Source organism: Aulonocara stuartgranti (assembly GCF_965226115.1).
Source record: "Aulonocara stuartgranti genome assembly, chromosome: 7".
Taxonomy (NCBI): Eukaryota; Metazoa; Chordata; class Actinopteri; order Cichliformes; family Cichlidae; genus Aulonocara; species Aulonocara stuartgranti.
Genome location: NC_138945.1, coordinates 2,532,820 through 2,556,898, shown reverse-complemented (window position 1 = coordinate 2,556,898; position 24,079 = coordinate 2,532,820). Strand labels below are relative to the sequence as shown.

General features: G+C 41.6%; 2 protein-coding genes across 4 annotated transcripts; both read left to right on the top strand.

Annotated features, from left to right (window-relative positions):
* The first annotated feature begins 419 nt into the window (after positions 1–419).
* Positions 420–7,118, top strand: LOC309710767 (uncharacterized protein). Of its 3 annotated transcripts, none has more exons than XR_014277796.1 (4): positions 420–687; positions 781–836; positions 2,004–4,366; positions 4,460–7,118. XR_014277796.1 is itself a non-coding variant. In XM_082540523.1 (3 exons), the coding sequence occupies exons 1-3, from the start codon at positions 662–664 to the stop codon at positions 3,197–3,199; spliced, it is 1,278 nt and encodes a 425-aa protein (XP_082396649.1). In that variant the 5' UTR covers positions 420–661; the 3' UTR covers positions 3,200–7,118. The 3 variants fall into 3 exon arrangements, 1 of the variants encoding a protein (XP_082396649.1); XR_014277797.1 differs by having other exon boundaries at positions 4,441–7,118; XM_082540523.1 differs by having other exon boundaries at positions 2,004–7,118.
* A 2,865-nt stretch (positions 7,119–9,983) lies between these two features.
* On the top strand, positions 9,984–23,576 carry slc12a3 (solute carrier family 12 member 3). Its single transcript, XM_082542652.1, has 26 exons — positions 9,984–10,552; positions 10,627–10,770; positions 11,330–11,405; positions 11,500–11,595; positions 11,699–11,838; positions 11,937–12,047; positions 14,806–14,917; positions 15,002–15,132; positions 15,279–15,363; positions 15,666–15,826; positions 16,423–16,530; positions 16,868–16,991; positions 17,900–18,001; positions 18,106–18,261; positions 18,345–18,444; positions 19,518–19,629; positions 19,741–19,878; positions 20,038–20,144; positions 20,317–20,399; positions 20,603–20,680; positions 20,777–20,875; positions 20,970–21,081; positions 21,441–21,527; positions 22,288–22,426; positions 22,538–22,605; positions 22,743–23,576. Exons 1-26 carry the CDS (start codon positions 10,271–10,273, stop codon positions 22,882–22,884), a joined length of 3,093 nt encoding a protein of 1,030 aa, XP_082398778.1. The 5' UTR covers positions 9,984–10,270; the 3' UTR covers positions 22,885–23,576.
* Positions 23,577–24,079: the final 503 nt, after the last annotated feature.

Below are 24,079 nucleotides of genomic sequence, written 5' to 3'. Positions count from 1 at the left end.
TCAGGTTCTTGTAGTGTGTCGTTGACCAGGCAGGTAAATTAGCTTCAGTTTGTGGTTGAAGGCTAAACAGCACATTCAGTCATGTAGTGTTGCCTCACCCCAAGAACAATTCAGCTATTTAATCTTAAAGTATCTCAAGTCTTTTTTTTTGTTTGCTTTCTTAACATAAAAAACATATATTTCATACCTCTGATAAATTTGCCTTTAATGTAGCCAATTTATTTTATGTTGGTGCTTGAGCTCAATGCAAGACTTTTATTATTAGTCTTTTATTTCATGTCAAAATGTGTATAAGCGCATAAAACTGTAAAAGGAAAACAATACAGCGCTGTACTGTAGAAGTTAAAATCAAATGTGTTCTTGTTGTCCACATCCCCTCTGGGGCATAGATTCAATCATTCTAACGTCTCAGCCAGGCCAATCACATCAAGTGTTTGCACCTGTGTGAGGCAGAGTTTGCTTCAGCCCAACTTTTCATTAGGAAGATGGAAAAGACACACACAGACAGCCGCGTGGCTTGGATGCTCGACTTTGAGTCTCGTGGGTGTTTAGTTGGAGGAGCTGGAAGTTGGGCTTTCTGGATCCACGGCTGACAGGGCAGCTGTGCTGCACAGTCCAGCTCAGCGCTCGCAGCTGTGAGGACACAGCGACTGCAGCAGTCATGGCTGCTGGCTTCCTAATTACAAGGTAACACATTAAATATGAAACCAAATGGGTTTTATTAGGTCCATTTTATTTACTTGAGTCTACCTTGACTGTGTATTTGTAACTGTTTAACAGATTATTGCTGGTCTGTTTGTTGAGTGAGGTGAACTACTCCTCAGCTTTTCCAAGAGGTAAGCCTGACTCACCTCCTGCTGTTTGGAAATGGGGCTAAAACTCTTCTTGTTAAAATACCTGTGTTGCTATAACGTCCTGCAAGTCTAACCCTGTTAAGAATTGAGCCATTAGCAACAATTTACCAGCTCCCCTAATTAAAGTAAGACCAAACACTAGGCCTACGATCTGATACACAGCACCGACAAGTCAGGGTGGTGCTTTAAGCAAACTGTGCATTTGCTTTTGTTTGTATCTTGATGTAGTTTTCTGATTAGGAACAGGTTAAGTTAGCCTTACAAATTAAAACTGTCTGGGTCCATGGCGTGGAGGATGGCTGCCATTCCTCCTCCGCCTTCATGGATTCAGACAGAAAGTTGGAGGTTGAGTAATTTAAATTAACAACTTTCCTGATGTAACCGCATTTCTGTGTGGCAGAATAAAGCAATATGTTGGTAATTAAGTCAGTGACTGACAGGAAAGAGGGAACTAATACAAAAATCCACATGTAACTGTTTTACTCTTTCCTATATTGCAATATTGTTTTGCTATACAGCAAATGGAGTATCTATAAAGGGGACTCGAGGTGGCACTCTTCTTCAGTCCTGAAATGTAATTTTTACAATCTGAATCTAATAAATGATTAAATATTGTCAGTTAAATACCAGTGTAAGTAAAAAAAAAAAAAAAAAATTAAAAGTAAGCTTTATTCACAGTCCTGTTTCAAGACCATGTACATTGAAACAGGACTGTGTAGAGTATATCTGCAGTATTTTAATGTTATGGAGTTACAGGGTCTAAATGCTCCACACTATTAAATATGAGTTGTCCTGTGCTTCATGTTACGCTGCTTAAAATGTCGCACAGGGAACTAAACAAGAACCTTGTTTAAGCCAACTGTCAGGCCGGTTTATTCTTTATGGCACATCTCTGCTTTGTTCTTGTTCCTCCCAGAGAAACCTCATTTGAAAAAACGGTAATGTAGCTCTGTACATTAGCAAACTGTTTCTGTGCTGCTAATCACCAATTATGAAGCTAAAAAGATCAAATGAATTATGCTCTCATGATAGATTCCTGCAGAAATATGCTGTTGAGGTTCTAGAGGTGTTGGTTTGGAAAATATAGTCTAAATGTCCAAATTTTACAATGTAATTTGTAACTTAACCTTCACCTGTTTTCTTTCATAGCCAGACGTTTTGTGCAACCGGGAGTGTGGCAAAGTGAAGGAGAGGAGGAAGCCTACAACTATGAGAACTGTCATCCTTTCTACTACATCAGTGCCCAGGACAAAACATTGGAAAAGCAGGGACGTTTAATGATGGCCCCTTTCCATATCTGTAAACAAAACCATCCCATTGTGTACCAAAAAGCCTCAAACCTCAAGCCTGCAAACCCCTTGCAGCCACGATCTAATGTTGCCACCAAATGGCCAAAGGAGACTGTTCTACCCCAGCCTCCACCACAGAAGAAATATCTGTCACCCAAACCCAAAAGCTATGAATTCAATCTGAAGATTCCCTTTCTTGATTTCCTGATAAGAAATGATGGAAAGAATTCTTCTAATAAAAAACATGATGGTGGAAATGATGCGCCTGTTGTCGCCAAACCAGGTTTTCAGGTCGGCTCATCTGTTTCCTCTTCATCTGTCTCTCAGTCTCTCAACACCCCAACCAATAGCCATTTTGTCCACTTGGCAAGTCAACACAAACCAGAGACTCCTGATGTTTTAAACCCAGAAAAACCCATTTCAGCCACGACTGAATCAAGGCAACCCTCCTTAAACTCTGCTAGTATGGGCCAGACGGAAACACAGGAGCAGCCATTTCCCATGAAACCACAATCAAGTTCAACTTTATTTGGATCAGGAAGACCTTTCGTAAGTTTTGCAACACCCCAGCAAGAGACTCGTGAGCCAGTTCATATTAAGCCAAGTTCATCTCTGGCTGAGTCAACAAGGCCTCTCTTAAGCTTTGGAACAACACAGCAGCAGACTTATAAGCCAGTTCGTGTTAAACCTCCAAGTTCAACCATGACTGAATTAGAACAGCCTTTCCTAAACCTTGGAACAACGCAACACGACGGTTATAAGCCATATCCTATTAAACCACAATCAAACTCTGCCATGATTGGATTAAGGCAGCCCTTCTTAAACTCTGCTGGTACAGAAGCACAGGAGAAACCTTATGAGCCATATCCCATCAAACTACAGTCAAGCTTGACCCTGATTGAACCAGCGAGGCCTTTACGTTTTACATCACCACAGCATCACATTCATGAGCCAGTTCGTGCTAAACCACCAAGTTCAAATCAGGTTGGAGCAGAACGGCCTTTTGTGAACACTTGGAATAACACAACACCAGAGTTATGGGCCATATCTAGTTAAACCACAATCGAAGTCTGCCATAATTGGATTAAGGCAACCCTTCTTAAACTCTGCTGGTGCAGATGCACAGGAGAAGCTTTATAAGCCATATCCCATCAAACTACAGTCCAGTTCAACCCTGGTGGAACCAGTGAGGCCTTTACGTTTTGCATCACCCCAGCAAAACATTCATGAGCCAGTTGGTGTTGAACCACAAAGTTCAAAGCATATTGGAACAGAATGGCCTCTTGTGAACTTTGGAACAACACAGACTCGTGAGCAACATCCCATTAAACCACAATCGAATTCAAACCTCATTGCATCAGCAAGGCCTTTCCTAAGTTTTGCAGCACCACAGCAAGAGACCTATGAGCCATTTCACATTAAACCACAAAGTTCAACCCCAGCTGTATCAGAGCGACCTTACTTTGGAACAACACAACAGCAAACTTATGAGCCATATCCAATTAAACCACAATCTAGTTCAACCATGGCTGCATCTGCAAAGCCTTTCCTGAACTTCGAAGCACCACAGCAGCAAACTTATGAGCCATTTCATATTAAACCACAATCAAGCTCAGATCGGTTAACCTCAGACTGGCCTGCCTTAAACTATGCTGCTATTGGACACTCACAAGCACAACAGGCTTATGAGCCATTTTACTTTAAGTCGCGGTCAACTTCAACCCACTTTGGATCAGAACGGCCTGCCTTTAACTCTGCAGCTGCACATCAGAATTATGAGCCGGTTCATGCCAAAATGCAATCTTATGACAGTTGGCCATATTTTCAGGACAGGTCAACGATGTCTTCAAGCCAAATGAGAGTCCAAAGACAGGACTCTGCCAGAAACAAACTCAACAGGAAACGCGACTACCCAAAACTTTTTGATGTGGCTGGAAGTGATGGTCATAACAAACTTGCTTATGTTTAACAAGTTCAGGCTCAAGGTTTTAAATCTGCAATTGTCAAAAACTATCAGAGTTCACAGTTCATCCCTTTGCTTCCAAGACTTTTTTTTTTCATATCCAGCCACCAGCCCTTCTGATTTCATCTCCAGTGACAACCAGGATACAAACCCAAACAAGCTGGAACCATTTTCATCCTCACCTCTGTTCATCCTACCTAACAACACTTTGATAACAGCCTTGTCAGTTCAATTGGAAGCAAAAAGTACCTGAGGTTTAGGTGAGTCATTACATTCTTGTGATTTGAATACATCTGTGAAAACTGGTATAATGTCTGAATCTCTTGTCTTACAGTTGTGCACTTGAACTGAAGAGATGTTAATCTACTGTCTACTCATGTGAAAGTGCCCATGCTCCATCCTGTTTAAGTCTTTTGATTGGCTGCTCTCAAGACGAAACAGTGACAGTCATGTCTGTGCACTATAAACTGAAAGCAGGTGACAGCAAAGGCTAGAAATATCTAGCTACTTCAACCTGTTAAGCTGACTGAAGTCTTTTTGTTTTTGTTTAATCCATACAAAAAACATGAAGTATAGATTTAGCTCTTGCAGAGCGCAGCTTTCCATGTTTGTGTGGCTGGGTGCACTGATTTTTAGTCTAATCTTGTGCCCTGCAGCTTCACAGCAAAAAGCCTCCAGGATGTCATGGTATTTCACAGAGCTGCAGCCGAGCACAGTGACCTGTAGTTTCTTCAAACTGTATAAATGCAGAGGTGCAAAGAGGCTGTTTTCATGTTTTTGTTGGAGGTTTGAGATTAAAACACTGACAAGTTGTTGCACTTGTTGCATTGGCACTGCATCACTACTAGGACATTAATCTAAGATAAGGTGAAGGAGGCACATCTGGAAACCTCAGGGTTTCCATGGTTGAAGTCAGTCTACAGGCCACAGAGAAGCAGTCTGGCTGGCCAAGAGTTTACCGCCATAAAGCATTTTCAGTTAAAGGTAGAGGAATGTCTTGTGTTGTTTCTTGCTTTTTTGTGTTTTAGTTCCTGCATTAGCTCAAACTTTAATTACCAACAGATCCAACAGAGTTGTAAATGGTGTGATTGGGAACATAGTCAGTTACGTGATTGTTACATGGTTTATAACCCTTAGGTCACCATCTTGTAGTCTGACCTGTGGGTTAACCACTTGTGGAAGAGTGGCACTGATGGAAAATAAACGATGTTCACTATCTATAGAAAACTAGTCACTCATCCTTTTTGGTCTCTAGAATTGTATTGAGTGTAAAGCAATCCAATAACATTTCATGGTTATATACTGGCCAACTCTGAAACATTTCTTGCTTTTAGTTTTTCTAAAAGTCACTGAATGGTGGATCTTACCCTTTGTATGAAAAGAAAAAAATTAGTCTCCAAATCTAAGCTCTTCGAGGCTTCCCCCCCCCCTCCCCCAACAATACATCCCTAAACCTTCTTTTTTGTTTTCCCCTAATGCAAAACTGGTTTATGAAGTTATCTGCTCACCACTGGCATTTTTTAATTGTTAGCATAAATAATGAGTCTGTCTAGATTCCCGTTATTCCACCACTGGTGAGTCTGGTGGGGCCCTGAGCGGCCCTTCTACCCGTGTTATTATCTAAGAAATATTCAAACACCAGTGTGTTTTAAACAGTGTAAAGACAAATTGATCACTCTGCTCAGTCATGTCTCGGTCAGAGTTGGACACACTAGACTGCTCTGCTAGCTAAATTAACAAATATAAAATGTTAAAGCAAAAGAGAGAAATATTGTGGTACTGGCTGAAGTTGTTATTCAAATGTCTCCTCTGCAGATGAGGCTAGCCAAGCAGCATTTAGTTATATTTAACCTTTATTTGCTTTACTCACCACGGTCTTGTTTTTTCACACTCCCAGAAAAGTAACTCTCCACTTTCATGGAGTGGCTTTTGTTGTCTTTAGCTTTGTCTAAAGAGAATCATGTGTGATACTTGTAGTGGGAATCTGGTGGCGCCTCCGTGGGAGCTCAGGTTTTTCCCACTGCCACTGCAAACCTTGCACACTGCCTCCATTACTCTCATAGTTTACTTTTCCCTTCTAATTGCAAGTTGGTAACTTTGCGTTTTTGAAACCTAATCTGCTCGTACCCAGTATTTTTATCACAGCGGGGTATAGTGTTGAGGTACCCGTTTAGTTTTTATTAGCTCCAGTGAAAACAGTTCAGAGTCTTTGTCAAATCTCAAGACTCTTCACAAATGTGTCGTCTATTGTATTCAACGATGAGAACTCACTGGAGTAGTTGAAGGAGCAAGTACATCGAGAGGGAGAGGAGGAAGAGGACTCCAACGTAGCTCTTGAAGTGAGGTTACTGCTGCTTAGTGTGCTGGAAAATCACCACCCATTCACACACATTTTAATTGCCCTTTTAAAATTGGCTGACTGTAGATTATTAAAGGTCTTTACTTTTTCACTGGGTTCAAGAGTTGAGGACATGAATATCATATTTACATCCATATCACCAAACCATATAAATTTTCCATTGAAAATAACTAGTCTGAGTACTTGTACAGTTTGCCAGTGTAACGAACACATCTGGCACGAATGAGAGGAAGCCGGTGTAACATTGAAGCTGCAAGGAGCAGGGGGGGAGGACTTTAAATACCTGGAGTCAAACGTCCAAAACAACAGACGGAGCAGAGAGAAGAGGATAGAGCAGGCAGGGCGACATGGGTGAAGACGAGTGTCAGGGGTGTTTTGTGATGGACTCAGAGCAGTGAGAGTAAAAGGAAAGGTTTTTAAGCTGAGAGCGGCTCTGAGAAGTTAAGATGTTCATTGGGAATGAACAGAATTAGAAATGAGTCCTCGGAGGGAAGCTCGGAGTCCGAGAGGTCAGAAATGGTTTGCACACGTGCAGCCGAGGGAGAGTGAATATACCAGATAAATGCTTCCAGACGTAGTGAAGGAGGACATGCATGTTGACGTTACAGAGGAGGATGCTGGGATAGGATGAGACTGAGGAAGATGATCCACTGTGCCCCGCCCCCCCCGCCCCCCCCAAAAAAGAGGGGGGAAAAAACGAGCAGATAAGGAAAACGTTTGTTGCTGCAGTATCGCGTTTGAAATTCATTACAGTTGTGGGTTTTCCTCAGTGGAATCAATGTAACTATTTCCTGATGAGATCATCATTACAGGAAGCGATGGTTTTGTTCCCTCAGTAAGGAATCAAATGATAAAACATAACAATGATCAACTACATCGAAATGTCAATGAGGGCAGAACAAAAAGCAGAGTCATGTTTATCTGTCCAGTTTACCTTGGTGCAGTCTATGCCGGGGTGTCAAACATAAGTCCTGGGCCCACAGTTACCCTGGCAAAAGCTCAAATATGGCCATAGTTTTGTAGTTTTTCCTATTGAGATAGATGCTTACTTCACCACTGACACAACACCTAATAACAGAGTTAGACAAAGTTGCTTTTCCTACTGTCGATCACATAAATGTAATAATTTTTGTTTTTCATTTTTGTTTGGAAATTAAAAGACTTTTTGGGAATTAATGAAAACTTCAAATTCTGTAATTAAAAATGGCTCTTACCATGAAAAAGCATAGAAAGTGTTTGTCTGACTGGGTGAATGAGGCAAGTTGTGTAAAGCACTCTGGGTGCTCGCAGTGGGAAAAACTCTATATAAGAACCAGTTACAAGAACAGGCTGGACAATGAACTAGCAGAACTTTTATTTTACATATTTAATTTTACTCGGTTGTCTCACAGTGTAAAATGAGTTTGGTTATACCTGATCTATGGGAAGCATGGCAGAGCTTAAAATGCAAAATCCAATAGCACTGTTGTAAATGACAAAATGAAGGTTAATTAAGTAGACGGTACAGATTTAAACAACATGTGGGGCTTAGTTACATTTTACCTGAATACTGAAGGACACTGCAGTTATCTCAGATTTATATAAGAGAAAACGGATAAACCCAGAGCTTTAAAACCTGCTGGGTGTCTCTGTTTGTTTTTCTGCTTCAAGGTCATTTCTTTAAACTGCAGAGCTGCAGCTGCCGAACACACAGCCCAGCTTAATTATTTAACTGTTTTAAAAAGGAAGAAGTAATTCAGAGTAATGAGCCTCCACCTTTAAGTGGAAATGGGTCTTTTCTTTGTTATCAAGGTGTCGTAACAGCACTGTTCAGCTGCAGGCAAAAACTAAGAAGTTTAATTCTGGAAAAATAACCAGGTGACATCACAGTGATGTCACCAAAGTTACTCTTACAGCCCAAAACTTACAAACAGTAAGATTCTGGATTTTGTGTTACGGTGGTCCGGAAAAAGACAGAATTAGTCCTGTGAGCAAAATAAATGTTTCAGGTGCTCTGCAGCTCGAATATGACAAGAACGTCTGAGGAAGCTGAGTGACGGTGTTATACTGTGACAAAGCAGCGTGAAGAGATGCAACAAGTTACATCTGTCAGATTAACAACCGTTTGTATCTTTCCATGAATGCATGTAGTATGAGTTAATCTGGTTTATTCCCAACATGATGCAGAGTACGAAAAGAATACATCAGTGAAGTGTTAATACTGTTGTTTCTGAGGACGGGTTGGTTACGTTCTAGGTTTACAGTAGACTAAAAGTTATATTTTGTCACAGTCTCGGGTGTATGTTTGTTCCATAATGTTTCCATGTGGTGGTCGATAAAGTGACGATTCTGCTGTAATCACAGATTGGCACGCTCACGTTAAATTGTTCTAAAGCAAAGACTAAAAGCATCTGATCTTCATTAAATTTGAAAAGATGAAACGTATCAAAATTGAGTATTTTGGTCTAAATAACCCAACATGTGATGTCCACATATGTGGACGCCAGGTGCTAGGAGGTTAAAGGATCTCACACAACAAACTAAATATTTGAAGATCATTTTTAGTTGTCATGCATCATGCAGTAGTAAATATGACACGAATCTCTGTGAAAGTTTGCATTAATCATAGCTTGTATGGAGAGCCTGTGACTTTTAAACAGTGAGGTTGGCATTTGTTACTGTGGGGGAACAATGACGTTCTTCCAGAACGTATTCATAGGGGTGGCCACATCGAGGCACCTGAAAATATTGGGGTGGTACACCAAAAACAGAACAACGGAGGGGAGGGGGTGGCGACGGGAAATTGTGAGGGGTCGACAAAGTGGCACAGTGTGAATGACAACAATTCTATATGAATAAGTAAATGTTTCAGCTCATTGTAGGGTGTCTTCCTCGGTCTTCTGCTCACGTTTACTAAAATTATTGCCAACATGGGGCAGTCTTGCCAGGGGAGGCCCAGTATTTGGGTGGTGGCCAGTGCCCTCCTGACCCCCCCTTCCCATTTTGGGTGATACACGTTTGTGGTGCTGTGTAGCATCAGCGTCGCCAAGAAGAACTTTCACAGTGATGCATGTTGTCTGTAACTCTGTCTTTTAGCCAAGATATCCAAACAAAATATCCAGTCGATTTTTTTTCTTCTAAATTTACATTTTCAGACATTAGATATTTGTCTTGATTGTTAGGGTATAATTAACACCATATTGGTTTGATGCAGAGAAACAAGTGAAACTGAAATGCGACTGGAAAAGTCATGATAATTTCAAACTCTTTCGTGCTCTGTTGACTGATTTAACTGTCGAGGATACGCTGCAGGTGCGTGTTTGTCTGTAATGATGCTGTTTTACATCTTAACCAAAAGTCCCCTCAGGAGATTACCAACTTCTCGAAACTGAGCAATAAGAAGTACACACAGGCTATAAAATCCCCCACTTCTGGTAACTCCTCCATTATTTGAGCTTTTGGAAAACTTTGAAGTGTTGAAGGGCGTTGCGCATGTGACTCCATAAAAATGGAACCGTGTGTTAACTGGCCCTGCTCAGTCCAAAAGGGGCTGACCCTGTCATGTGAAATTGTCCGTGTCAGGCTTAATAGGTTGTGTAATAAGTTGTTTAATTGTTCACTGAACTAGCCCTCTACCACGGCTTCAGGCTCTTCCTGCATAGTTAAGGTCAAATATAAAACCAACCCCTCTTTCATCTTGAACTACAGCATGGCTCCTGCACAGTCACTGACTCAGACGCTGGGATAGGACGCTCAACGTCGGCTCCCTTTCTTCACTAGACTCGTGGTCACAGACATTTTTAAAAAGATAATTCTGCTGTTCTGAATGGAGTTACAAGGAGCCAATGATGGCATTCGCCTGGCTGCCTACAGAGCCAATCTCCCTGCGCCAGTGGCTAATGGTAAAGCGACATCAGGAGGCTTTGAGTCCGATTACTACACGTGTGATGGGGATGGCAGCAGTGTCGCATCTCGCGTATCTGTTGATTTAACTGGCTACGAGACTCTGGATGCCCCGCCGCGCTACGACTTCTATGCCAACACGGAGGTGTGGGGCCGACGGAGGCAGTTCAGGCCGTCTCTGTTCCAGCTGCACGCCGGCCCTGAGGTGAGGGATCTCTTATTTATTTAATTACGAAAACTAAGAGAGAAGAACTGAGTTTGGTTTTGTGTCTTGAGCAGGATGACTCCAGACCTCCCATGTATGAAGAGACAACAGGTGGACAGGCGGAGGCAGGAGGGAAGGACAGCTCTGAGGAAGATGAGGATGAGCAAAAGGAGCCGCCAACTGAACCCACGCGCTTCGGATGGGTGCAGGGGGTCATGGTAGGTGGAGGCTTTGACCGATGGGAGGCGATTTTTCTGCTGCTGTTTTTGAACTTGGAGCAATCTTGAATCTCCAGATACGTAAAGTTAAAAGATATTTTTCTTAGACTTAACGTTGAAGGCCTCTAAAGCAGCATTCGTCTTGTGTTTCCTGCAACTTAATTCAACTTAAACAAGGAATTAGAAAAGATTAAAATCTGAGACTAATGTAATTTAACTGTCGCCTGTTTTTGCACGTGAAGCTGTGAAAATGTGAAATTGTTTCTGAACATGTTTGCTTGTTTTTAACTCCCTGAGGCATTAAAGGGTTACAGAGTACAGTCAACGACTTATTGTTAAAGGAAGTTAAAAATATTACCCGTGTGAAACTTTAAGTTTCTTCCAAAACCAAAAAAAGTAGATTGATGACGATTTCATATTTGATGCACTTTCTACAAGCTCACTTTCACCGTGCATGTAGGCTGGGACAGAAACAGGACTTTTACTGAGCCTCCACAGTGATGCCGTTGATGATACTTAGACACCAGCAGGCTTCACTCAGTGTTGCATCTGTTCTCAGATCCGCTGCATGTTGAACATATGGGGGGTGATCTTGTACCTGAGGCTGCCTTGGATTACTGCTCAGGCTGGTATAGGTATGTCCAACGACAGCATCCTTTATCCACAGCACATGTTTCCCAGACGGTGAGTATCCCTCACACTCACGGTGTGTTTCCCTGTTCTCATCAGGGATGACCTGGGTCATCATCCTGCTGTCCTCGACTATAACTGGGATCACTGGTCTCTCGACCTCAGCCATCGCCACCAATGGCAAAGTCAAAGGAGGTTGGATTTGTTCACTGCCACATGCAACAGCCTAGCTCTTTACTTTTAATGCTGCTGATTCCACACACAGTGCTCACTTTTTAATCTACCCTCTCATCTGCAGGCGGGACGTACTTTCTGATCAGTCGCAGCCTCGGTCCAGAGCTCGGCGGGTCAATCGGTCTCATCTTTGCCTTTGCGAATGCTGTAGCTGTGGCGATGCACACCGTGGGCTTTGCTGAGACTGTTACTGACCTCATGCGTGTGAGTAGCATGCCGTTTTATACGTGCGCTTTTATAAAATACAGTAAATAATGTCTGTTCATTGTCTTTACGCGTGAAATGTCTTTGTGCGCCATCAGGAAAATGGAGCCGTCATGGTGGATCGAACTAACGACATCCGCATCATCGGCATCATCACGGTGACATGTCTGCTGGGCATCTCAATGGCTGGCATGGCCTGGGAGTCAAAGGTTAGCTTTATCAGTTGTATGTGACACTATGATAAGCTGCCATAGTGGTTTGGATTTAAATGAATAGAATTTTTGCTAATTTTGTATTCAGATTATGAAGCCAGAGTCCCTAACCAGTCCGGTATCTGGAAAAATCATTAATGCAACATTTTTGAAGCCATCTCACTCTTTCACATAAGAGCAGAGGACTCGCCCTCTTCCTAGTTAGCATGTTGACGCTAGTCTTTGTGATAAACCCGACAAGCAAGACACCAAGTCACAGCCGCCAATGATGAAAGACTGAGCCACACTTCAGCAATAAAATTAACACGTTTCCAGCAGAGGAGGAGCCAGACATTTGAAACACCCGGGGCTTAGCCCTAAAGGGTAGTATGCATGTGGGATTTTTTTTTTTTTTTGAGGGGGGGGGGGGGGGGTTGTAGAAATGACTGAAAGATTAATAGGCTCTGTTTTGAGTTTTGTTCAAAAAAGAATGACTTCATATAGGGAAATATATATATCACACATGCAGGACACCTTAAACTAGTTTTTTAATTGAGCAGCAAGACAGAACGAAGTCGGGGCTGTATCAAGACACAGGGACTAAACCCCAATTCAACCAGACCCAGAACTGATCCAGAATTAAAACAGGACTACAACAGTTCAAAAGCAGGATTACTGAGGACTTAACCAAGACATAACCACAATCAGAACTAGATGATAGTAGCACTAAAAATCATCATAGACCTGCACTACACTTATTTATTTAATTCTACCAAAGTACAATATTTAGATTGAGAAAAGTTTATATAATTATTTAGCCTTGTTGTGCAAACAAGCCTGCATAACTTAATGAATATAGAATTTGAAAAATAGCAAACCTAAAAAGAAACACTAGGTACGAGATACATGAGTACCTATGATACAGTGATACTTTTAGTAAGCAACCATTTGACTAACATGTGTGTCTCACCTGCTCTTGTTCATCTCTGTTCTGTCCTCATTCTCCATCTCAATCTCTGCTCCTCTCTCTCTCTCTTTGTGCTGACAATCATCAAATATACAGTTGAAACCAGATATTTACAAACTCTTCAGATCAAAACACAAACACTTTTTTTAATTGTAACATCAAATCAGACTAAATGTTTATTTTTTTAGATTGATAAATATAAAAAACATATTTGTTAACTTTAAGAGTAAAGAGAGAAACTGTCTGTGTTTTTTAATTGCAAATGGCACCAAATTGTATTCAAATTGAGCCACACTTATGGAGCTCCACAATTCTTTTCCTGGTGTTTTGGTTGACATCTCTTAATTTTCCCATTTCAAAGAAACAGACTCTGTGTTTTGCCTTATATGTATCCACAGGTGTGCCACCAATTTACTCACATGGACTCTACTAACCTATCAGAAGCTTCTTCAGCTCAGAATGGAATCGTCTGCAGTTTTCTTATTAATTAACAATAAACTTAGTGTACATGTACTCCTAAATTTGATGAAAGTGATAAAAAATAGACAGCTCTGTCTCTCTTTATTCTGACATTTAACTAATTCAAAATATATTTCAATATTTATCTAAAACAAAAGTTTACTCTAAATTGATGTTGTACAGTAAAAATGTTTTATGTTTTCTCCCTAAAGTGTAAATATCTGGTTACAAATGTGAATATCCTGCTGTGTACTGAAATCCCTCTTGTTTTGCATAGAAATATACTGAACAACATACAAAGCATAATATATAAAATAACATTTACCTGAGTTTTTTCTTTGAAAGAACCCTCTAATGTCCATTCTTATATTTCAGTACATAACTGAAACCGATTTAGTCGGGGAGGGTAAGAACTGAAAATATGAAATAAACACACGTAAGCTAAGACTCTCTAAAAAATAGCATTTGTTCGGCTTTTCATTTCGCCATTTGTTGATTCACTTGAAGAGCAAGTAACGTAATATTGGTCAAGTGATCAGTTTCATATCAATCTTTCGTGATGCACCGTCATATTTACATTATTTGTACGGTACGAATGATTTGCTTTGGTACCTGCTCAAACTTAAGCTCTCCTTAGTATGGCTGGCTCCGTCTCTCCAACAGCGCACTCACGGGCAGCAGCTGCCCCGCCCCCTCGCTCAGTCGCTTAGTGCCTGAGCTTGGATCATACCAATATCAGGGGGGGATTCACGCACAGTCGTAAATTCCCACAGTGTGCACTATGTGCTTCGAATATTGTGTGTACTTTTTGTTTTATACAGTTGTCAGCCAGACATCTAACTATGAAAAAATTACACTCCAAAATACCCCGGGCTTCTGACAAAACAACCCGGGCTTAAGCCCCGTAAGCCACCCCCACGCTCCGCCCCTGGTTTCCAGCCTGGTGCAAAAGCAGCTAATGTCCCCTTCAGATTTTGGTAACTCAGCAGTGTGGTGTTCTTAACTGAAAGGTGTGCTGGCACAGGCAGGCTTAGCTCCTGGGTCTCGCCTCCGTTAGCTGAGAAGTTTGCGTTGGTGAAACTGTCACATTTTAATGGCCTTTTTTCTGCATTTTTTTTTTATTCATGCATGGGCGTGTTTCTGCTTGCTAACCAAGCTTTCCATGTTTCCATCTCCACCACCTTCATTTCTGGCTCAATAAATAATCTAAATAAAATTAAAAATTAAAATCAAAAAACTGCTTTTTAGTTCAACCTGGATACATAATCGATGCATAACGATGTGACTTTGTCCATCTTTTGTTTACAGTGTGTGCATCTGCATGTTTACAGCCTATTCTTCCTCCCACAGGCACAGGTTCTCTTCTTCATAGTCATCATGGTCTCATTTGCCAGTTACATTGTTGGAACAATCATTCCTGCTTCACCTGAGAAACAATCCAAAGGTTTCTTTAGCTACAAAGGTGACTATGCAGTGAGCCGGTCTTGCAGTTTACGGTAGTTTATTGCCGAGCTCTCCTGTAAACTCACTCTCTTCCCTTTAACAGCAAATATCTTTGCTGCAAATTTTGTACCTGACTATCGGGGGCCAGGGGGCAGCTTCTTCGGCATGTTCTCCATTTTCTTCCCCTCTGCCACGGGCATCCTGGCAGGAGCGAACATCTCCGGAGATCTGAAGGCATGTTATACAAATGCTTCTTTTCTTTTTTTTAATAGTGGGAATGATATACAGATAAGACAGTCGGCTTCATGCACACACACACAGCTTTAAATTAAATTTACATATGTTCATGTTTTTAAAAGCCTTTGTCGTCTCCTCCTCAGAATCCAGCAGTGGCCATCCCCCGAGGGACGCTGCTGGCTATTTTCTGGACCACAGTATCCTACCTCATCATCTCTGCTACCATTGGTACTGCATGCCTCTGGAAAAAGCTCTGCTTTAGAGTTGATACTTTTTTATTTTATTTATGTGAAATAAGCTTACAAGCAAGTCTTGTAACTGCATTTTGCACCTGCAAAGTATCCAAACCACTTTTATTGCAGTTTCTGCCAGAGCAGCCGTTTCCACCACACTTTATCATAACGCACACACACGGCTCTATGTGCATAGTATCCCAATAATTGTTGTTTTACAGCTCCCTGATCGCACAGTTTTCCTCCTGTAGGAGACCAAAAAAAGCAACCCTTAAATTCGTCTTTGTGTCCTCCCAGGATCCTGCGTGGTGCGGGATGCGTCTGGCGTTTTGAACGACACGCTGTCTCCCTCATCAGCAGTCGAGGATTGTGTTGGTACAGCATGCCAGTATGGCTGGGACTTCACAGGGTGCATCAACAACAAGACGTGCGTCTATGGTATTCACAACTACTATCAGGTCAACTCACACACACACACACACACACACACACACACACACACACACACACAGGAAATAAAAGTCAGTGCTGCATTTTCTTCCTGGTCATCATGGAAACTTCTAGTCTGTTCTACCCTGTCCTACCTATGGGGCGATCGTGGCTCAAGAGTTGGGAGTTCGTCTTGTAATCGGAAGGTTGCCGGCCCCGGCTTGGACAGTGTCGGTCGTTGTGTCCTTCAAGACACACTTCACCCGTTGCCTACTGGTGGTGGTCAGAGGGCCCGGTGGCGCCAGTGTCCGGCAGCCTCGCCTCTGTCAGCTGTGGCTACAATGTAGCTGCCATCACCAGTGTGTGAATGGGTGGATGACTGGATGTGTAAAGTGCTTTGGGGTCCTTAGGGACTAGTAAGGCGCTATACAAATACAGGCCGTTGACCATTTACCTGACTAAGGTGATCCCGTTTACACACTTTCACTACTTTTCTGTAATTTCCCCTTACTGTCACTCCACGGTCACACTCCCATTCTATTAAGCAGCCACAGCAGGTCACCTTGTAAACACAAAGATGTTTCTGCCCTCTGAGTGTACTGAGTGAGCGTATTTCTGTCTGCAGTCGATGAGCTTGGTGTCAGCCTTCGGCCCTCTCATCACAGCTGGGATATTTGGAGCCACTCTGTCATCAGCTTTGGCCTGCCTGGTGTCTGCTCCCAAAGTCTTCCAGGTACACGCACAGTCGGTCTTCACGGAGGTTTACAACCATCAGATATTTCTTGTGACTCTTTAAATGTTTTTACAGAGTGTTTGCTTTACTGTGGCTTAAAGAGATGAAGTCTCACATCCGTAGATACGGGCAGTAAACTCACTTATAGAGTATGAGAGGAATCTCGGATATCTGCAGGAATATTGTTTAGACACAGGGTGAGCATGTTAGACCAAATATTACATTTTCTTGTTTCTTACTCCACAGGTCGCAAACTCAGCTTTAACGATGAAAGTCCCTGAGTGTCTTCTTTCTTGTATTAATGTGTTTCTTATTCTAACCTTTCCCCCCCTCACAGTGTCTGTGTAAGGATCAGCTCTACCCTCTCATTGGCTTCTTTGGCAAAAGTTATGGCAAGAACAATGAACCGATCAGAGGATACCTTCTCACATATATCATCGCTGCTTGCTTCATCCTCATTGGTGAGACTTTGAAAGAGTCCGAGTTGTGTAATATCTTTCAAATAAGATGAGTTAGAGGCATACCCGACAGGTTCAGAGGGCAATAACGGAATCATAGACGCAGCAATCAAAATGCTTTTGACAAACTGGAGGAGTCTCCCCCTGCTGGCAGTTAGAAAGAATGCGGTTTCAAGGCACTTCTGCATTGGGAACAGTGTGTCCATCTTTCATCATTAGTAGTCCCTGCTGTTGGGGTTTTAAATGTCAGTATGTGAGTGACATTTCAAACCCAAACAGCAGAGACTACCAATGATGGGTAGCTGCTGAGAAAGAGTTTCCTAATTCACAAACATTTCTGCTGTTTTCATCTAATTTAAGAAAAAAAAATTCTTCAAAACTGTTTAGAAATACATGTTATTTCATATAATCATATTACATATAATTTATCTAATACAATCATAATAACCATAGGATCAGTTAAAATCTTCAATCCCTTTAGTCAAATTCATGTCATTTCTTTAAATGCATTTCAATAGCATTTAATAAACCAGCTCTTTGCAGAGAGAACGTTTAAAAAGAACCGTTTTGCACATTAAATGACTGTTCTGTAGCTTTACAGAGCGCCATAAAGATCCAGTAAGATGTTTCAGTAGGAGCGTTTGCTTTGTAAAGGGTCAGCCAAGTTACCAAATGTACATGAAATCAAACAGTTTTGATATGTGTGATGGCATACGCTCTATGAAGCCCAAAGGCAGCCAAGTACTTAAGCTCATCTTACTGCTGATATCTGTTAATGCCAAATCAAAACTGTATTAAGTTATTAATTATGCTATCAAGCTTTTTCCTTGCGGCTTCATATCAAACGCTTTTTTCATGTGAAGCCATCACAGAAAACAAACAAATCCTCTTCTCTTTTATTGCATCACCAGCTGAGCTGAACACCATCGCGCCCATCATCTCCAACTTCTTCCTCTGCTCCTACGCTTTGATCAACTTCAGCTGCTTCCACGCATCCATCACCAACTCACCAGGTAACCAGCTGAGAGATGGCAGAGCTGACTTTATCATTGTATATAAGAATGAATCATCATCTCAAGTTAAAATATGAACATATGTTAACTGTCTGTGTGTGCAGGTTGGCGTCCGTCCTTCAGGTTCTACAGTAAGTGGCTGTCGCTGCTGGGCGCCATATGCTCCGTGGTGATCATGTTCCTGCTGACGTGGTGGGCGGCCCTTATTGCTTTTGGCGTCGTCTTTATTCTGTTGGCATACACACTCTACAAGAAGCCAGGTAAACACACACAAACTCTCTCACGCACACGTGTGTAAAAACAAAGCCATGCTGCTGCTTCACTCCCTCTCTGCTGCGTTTAGACGTGAACTGGGGCTCATCAGTGCAGGCGAGCTCCTACAACATGGCTCTGAGCAGGTGTGCAGGCCTCAACAGCGTAGAGGACCACGTCAAGAACTACAGGTGAGCCTCTCCAGTGTCTCTTTCTGTTGTGAGGTACACACCCCAAACAGCTGAAGATCCCACACACTTGAGGAACTCACTTTTAAATCTGACTTCTTCTTCTCTTTCTCTCTCTGTCCCCTCTCCCGGTATTGCCACCATGGGGAGCTCCTCTGCTCCTCGACTCTGGAATTCCTGACCTCCTGATTTAAGAAATATCTCTTCCTTCTCTCTCTTTAAGTCCCAACTCAAAACTCACTTTTTCAAAATAGCTTATCCCACATAACCTCTCCACTCCGCTATTTTAAATTTGTTTTATGTCTTATATGATTCTTTAAACTGCTTGTTTTTATGTTGCTTTTATAGTTCTGCTGTGTACAGTGTCCTTGAGAGTTCTGAAAGGTGCTTTCAAATAAAATGCTATGTATTATTATTATTATCAAAATTTGAAGGTTGGATGAGTGTTTCTGGAGATCCTAAATGAAGTTAAGTTTCCTCTTTAGTCCAGGGGATTCTTTTTTTTTTCGTTCAGTTTGCAACAGTGTTACCAGTTTTTATACTATTACTAAAGTTGGATCCACGGTTGAAATGCAGTAGTTTAAAGTTTGTTTTGAAGGACTTTATCAACACTTCAGTTACTTTCACTAACCTCATAATGACATTATGGCAACGGTGGGGAGGAAGAACACTTTTAAAGCAAAGCTTTTTTTACTTTTACGTTCTAAGATTGAACCAATGTTTCTGGAACGATTGATGCTTATTTTAACTTCTTCTGGATTCATGAAGACATGAAGTCTAGTGACTTTTTTCAGGACTGCAATGACCTTGGTCACCAAGGACATGCCCCTCAAAAATAAATGGTAAAGTCTAGCTTATGCACCAAGATACAAAAAGCAGACTTGTTATTGTAAGTCCAAACGCTTTTCTTTGCAAGCTCCTTTGACTACGATGACCTGGATGACTGAGAACCTTCACAGACAAAAAGCAGAGTAGGACTGATAGAAGTTTATTTAGTGATTTTCCAGGAAGAGAAAAGACAAAATACGTGAGACATGAAGAGTAAACTGCTCCGTATCTAACTCCAACACTTTCAGGCCCCAGTGTTTGGTGCTAACGGGCCCTCCCAGCAGTCGTCCAGCCCTGGTGGACCTCGTCAGCTGTTTCACAAAAGATCTCAGTCTTATGTTGTGTGGAAATGTGTTAACTGTGAGTTCTCCCACTGATCGCACAATAAATCCAAACAATAATCGGAACAATGATTAATTGTTTGAAAGCGGAGTGATGAAATCTTTCTACCTTCCTCCCCGTGTTTCGCAGGATGATCCCTCTCCTTCAGTACTGGAGAAGGCCATGAGCGACAGTCACCTGAACTGGCTCAACAAAAGGAAGGCCGGGTCGTTCTACAGAGGAGTGGTGGCTGCAGATCTGCAATCTGGGGTTAACGTGTTGCTACAGGTCAGGGGTGAAATACTGTAATTGATAGTTGAGATGTATCAGCAGAATTGGGCTGAGGGGCAAGGCCCACCCACAATGCCAGTGCTGCCCTTTTGTAGTGACTGAGGTGTGAAAAGCACACGTGAATCCTCACCTGCTGGTGTTCTGACTGTCCACCAGGGGGCAGGTTTGGGCCGTGTGAAGCCAAATGTTCTCATCATGGGTTTCAAGAAAGACTGGCGGAGTGACACACCTCAGGCTGCTCACAACTACATAGGAGTAATGCGGTAAGCCAGAAAACTTTTATGACCAATACCGCTGCTAAAGTATTGCTAACAGAGTATTATTTTTGCGATATCAAATATTTATTGTTTAAAAACTGAACCTCAATTCCATAAAAGCTAAAGGGTACGAGTGTGTGTTGATGCACATGGTCATTCATTTAAATGTCGCTTTCAGTGATGCGTTCGACCTGCAGTTTGGCGTGTGCGTGCTGAGGATGAGAGAGGGATTAGAGGTCTCCAGTCCCTCTCAGTCACACGGTGAGAGCCTGCATGCATATCGCAGCAGGCTGCACATCAATGAACCCGGGAATGCTGCAGCCACTGCTACGTTCCCACGGCACTTTGCTCTTGGCATCAACAAGAGGCGTGCTAGGATGTGCAGTCCACATTTATCCATCATCTTTTAAGTAGCTGCCTGCAAATAAATGAATGTGCAAAGAAATTTCTTGTTTTTGTTTCAGTTAATCCAAGTTTTGACGGTGGACCAGAGAGCATCAACAGCATCTCTGTTCCTTCCTGCATTCAGACAAACCCCACATGTATGTAAATGCATGATAATATCACAGACACACAGAATACCCAAAGACCCTCTATGGTGTCATTTAAATTTTATAAAACACGTTGTCTGTTTGCAGCTTCTGTCTCCATCGAGCCCGAGCCTCAGCATAGTACACAGTTTCAGAAAAAACAGGGAAAGAAGACCATCGACGTGTACTGGCTGTCTGATGATGGAGGTCCGAGTACATCTCCATTAGTCGCCTGCTTTATGTCTTAATTCAAGAATGTCCACAGACATTTACTCCTCGTGCGTGTGTGTGTGTATTCCAGGTCTGACCCTGCTGCTGCCTTACCTGCTGACCCGCAGAAAGCGCTGGGCCAAGTGTAAGGTCCGAGTGTTTGTGGGAGGAGACGCAGAGAAAAAGGACGAGCAGAAGCAGGAGTAAGTATCATGCACAGGTCTACAGTGTAGATCGCTTCAAAAAGTTTCTTTCTTCTCTTGGAGTTTTTCCAAATGCCCAAATCATCTCAGGAACGCAGCACTTTAGAGTCAAACTGTAGTTTGTTTTTTAATTGGTCAGTAATATAAAAATAATCTTACTGACAGCCAAGTTTTGCTATTTTCACCGTAAAATTGAACAATCTTGCATCATCATCAGTCTATATTCCATCAGAAAGACTTACTTTGTTTTCCCAAGAAACGGGGAAATGCAGTATATGGTCTGACATCCTGCGTTCTCGCAGACACAGACTGCACGCTGTTAGACATGTGCTCACTCCAGCCTCACGTTCTCTTTCCAGGGTGTTGGAGCTGATCAAGAAGTTCCGTCTTGGTTTCCATAGTGTCGAAGTCCTTCCTGAAATCAACCAGCCTCCTCAGCAGATGAAGTAAGCTTGAAGATGAGAATGAAGGATGGATGTTTGGGAATGTGAGCCAAAAAAGCTGCTGTCAGCTAACATAAGAATCCCGATCACTCAGTTTTTTGTGGTTTTTTAATTTTATTTTAGGCTTTGTTTGTTTTGTTTTTTTGTGGTATATGAAGTAAATTAGCCAAATCACTAACTTTAATCTTTTATAATATCCCCACCCACCAAACAGCTGTTGTGAAGAGCCGGGAGAGTCTATGAGGACTGACTCACTTTTGAAAGCGGCCTCTAGTGGCCATTAGACGAACTGCAGCTTTTGTCGCCATGCTGACTTTAGAGATTGTTGCTTATGACAAAGAATATATTTGAACACAGTATTTCAGAAAAATCTTTAGATAACTGTTTTAAGATTTCACTTAATCTATGAGCTGCTGCATCTAAAAATATTCAATTTAGCTGAATTAGGAGTTTTTTCTTCTAAAACTAATCAGCAATTGTTTTACATTTTCTGCTCGGGCGTCTCAGATTTGAACAGGATTGTTTTGGTTCAGAGTTTGAGCATATATAGGGAGATATAAAGTTTTAGCTTCCCTATTTATTTATTTTATAATGTGTCTATCTCAGACTACAGCTGATTTATTTAAATGAATTTGAAAGACTTAAAAAAGTCTTAAAGTACAGTATGATATGTGAAGCTAAAATTTAAAACCAGACAGTTGAACAGAAGGCCCACGATGATTTGAGATGGAATAACTCCAAACTCTGTCTCTGTGTGCTTCAGTGTCCATCAGTTTGAGAAGATGGTCAGTCGCTTCAGGGTGGATACAAATTCTAAGCCGGACTCAGATTCTGGATGTGCAAGCCAACATCAGGAGCCCTGGATGATCACGGACCAGGATTTCGAGAAGAACAAGGCCAAGGTCAGACACAAACTGATCAAATATGTTTAAACCAAGCCAAAACATTTCTTCTTTCCTCGCGCATCCCATCTTAGTTTGAACGTTTTGTTTGTTTTTTCCTGTGGAATTCAGTCTCTTCGCCAGATCCGTCTAAATGAGGTACTGCTGGATTACTCTAGAGAGGCCGCTCTCATTATAACGTGAGTAGTTTTTCTGCTTTTATTTAATAAATGATGGAAAGTGCTGAGTTTACAGGTGTTGTGAAGCTTTCACCTGAGAATGTTTCAAGCTCATTGTTACTGGGTGAAAATCAGCGGTTTGCTGTGTTTCCTGACAGCACCATGCCAGTGGGGAGGAGAGGACTGTGTCCCAGCACGCTCTACCTAGCCTGGCTCGACTTCTTGTCTCGTGATCTGAGACCTCCAGTCCTTCTGGTCAGAGGAAACCAGGAGAACGTTCTCACCTTCTACTGCCAGTAACATCTCCAGTGAGACCAATGGACATATATGAAACCAGTTATCCTGACATTACAACACCTTTCAGGCCACAGAAGACATTTATTTTTCCATAGATTTATTTCTTGTAATTTGATTTTCAGGTATCAGTGAATGTACTTTCTTCAGTAATGAGCACATGAAATGCTTTGTTACATTTTGATTAACTCTGATCACAAAAATTAGTCAAAAGACGTCTACTGTACAGTGTCCTCTGTTTGTCAGTTAGGGTCCCTTCATGCTAATGTTGCACTCTCCACTTCATAATATACAATAAAAAATAATAAAAATAGCTAACATAAATAATTGAAATAATTATGCAGGTCTTTGTTTGACAGATAATTGATATTGACAGAAAATGCTAATGCTTCTTTTTTTTTAATCTTTCTATTTATTGATTTGTGGCACAGGAGCAATGGTCTCCTATAGCTTCACCATCAGTCTAATTTAACTTTGTAAATAAAGTCTTCAGTACTCTTTTTAATATTAAGGTACAATATTAAGGTAATGAGGTACAATGGGAACACACGGTATCACAACATGTCCTTGTTGTAACTCTCTTGTAGTTAAACCAACGAGCTATGTAATAAATCGATCATTAAATTAATAAATACTTGTATTTGTAAGTATATGCATATAATCAAAACATGATACAGTATTAAATATGTTTAAAGGTGCTGTTGTAGTTTCTGGTCATTTTTTCACGGCAGTATTTATATTCCGATGTTTTGCTCAGACGTGTCGTTAACATCTTGTGGCTCCGTTCACTTTTCTGCATAAATCTTGTGGGAATATCTGAAAGTTTACAGCTGATGTAACACGCCTGATGCAACTTCAGCTGAGATAGTTTTGCTTCTCTTATCAGAGACGGAAGTTGACAGGAGCTCTCACTATGACTGTGTTTTAGAAAACAGCAAAAGCAAAACCTTGAAGAAAGCTCACAGGAAGTGTACAAAAGAAAACATACAAATGTTTCACTTTGGTGGTGTGTGTTCGCTTTTTACTTGGACTTTAGCCCGGGTCTAAGCGCGTTTATCTCTGCTTTTCGATACCTTCTCAAATGGCACCAGAGTGTGGGTTATTCCTAAATAAACGATCTTTGGAAGCATAATCATAACTGCGCATGCTCAAGCGGCGAATATTCTGCAAACCTCCACGTCTGAGCACGAGCAGACGGTAG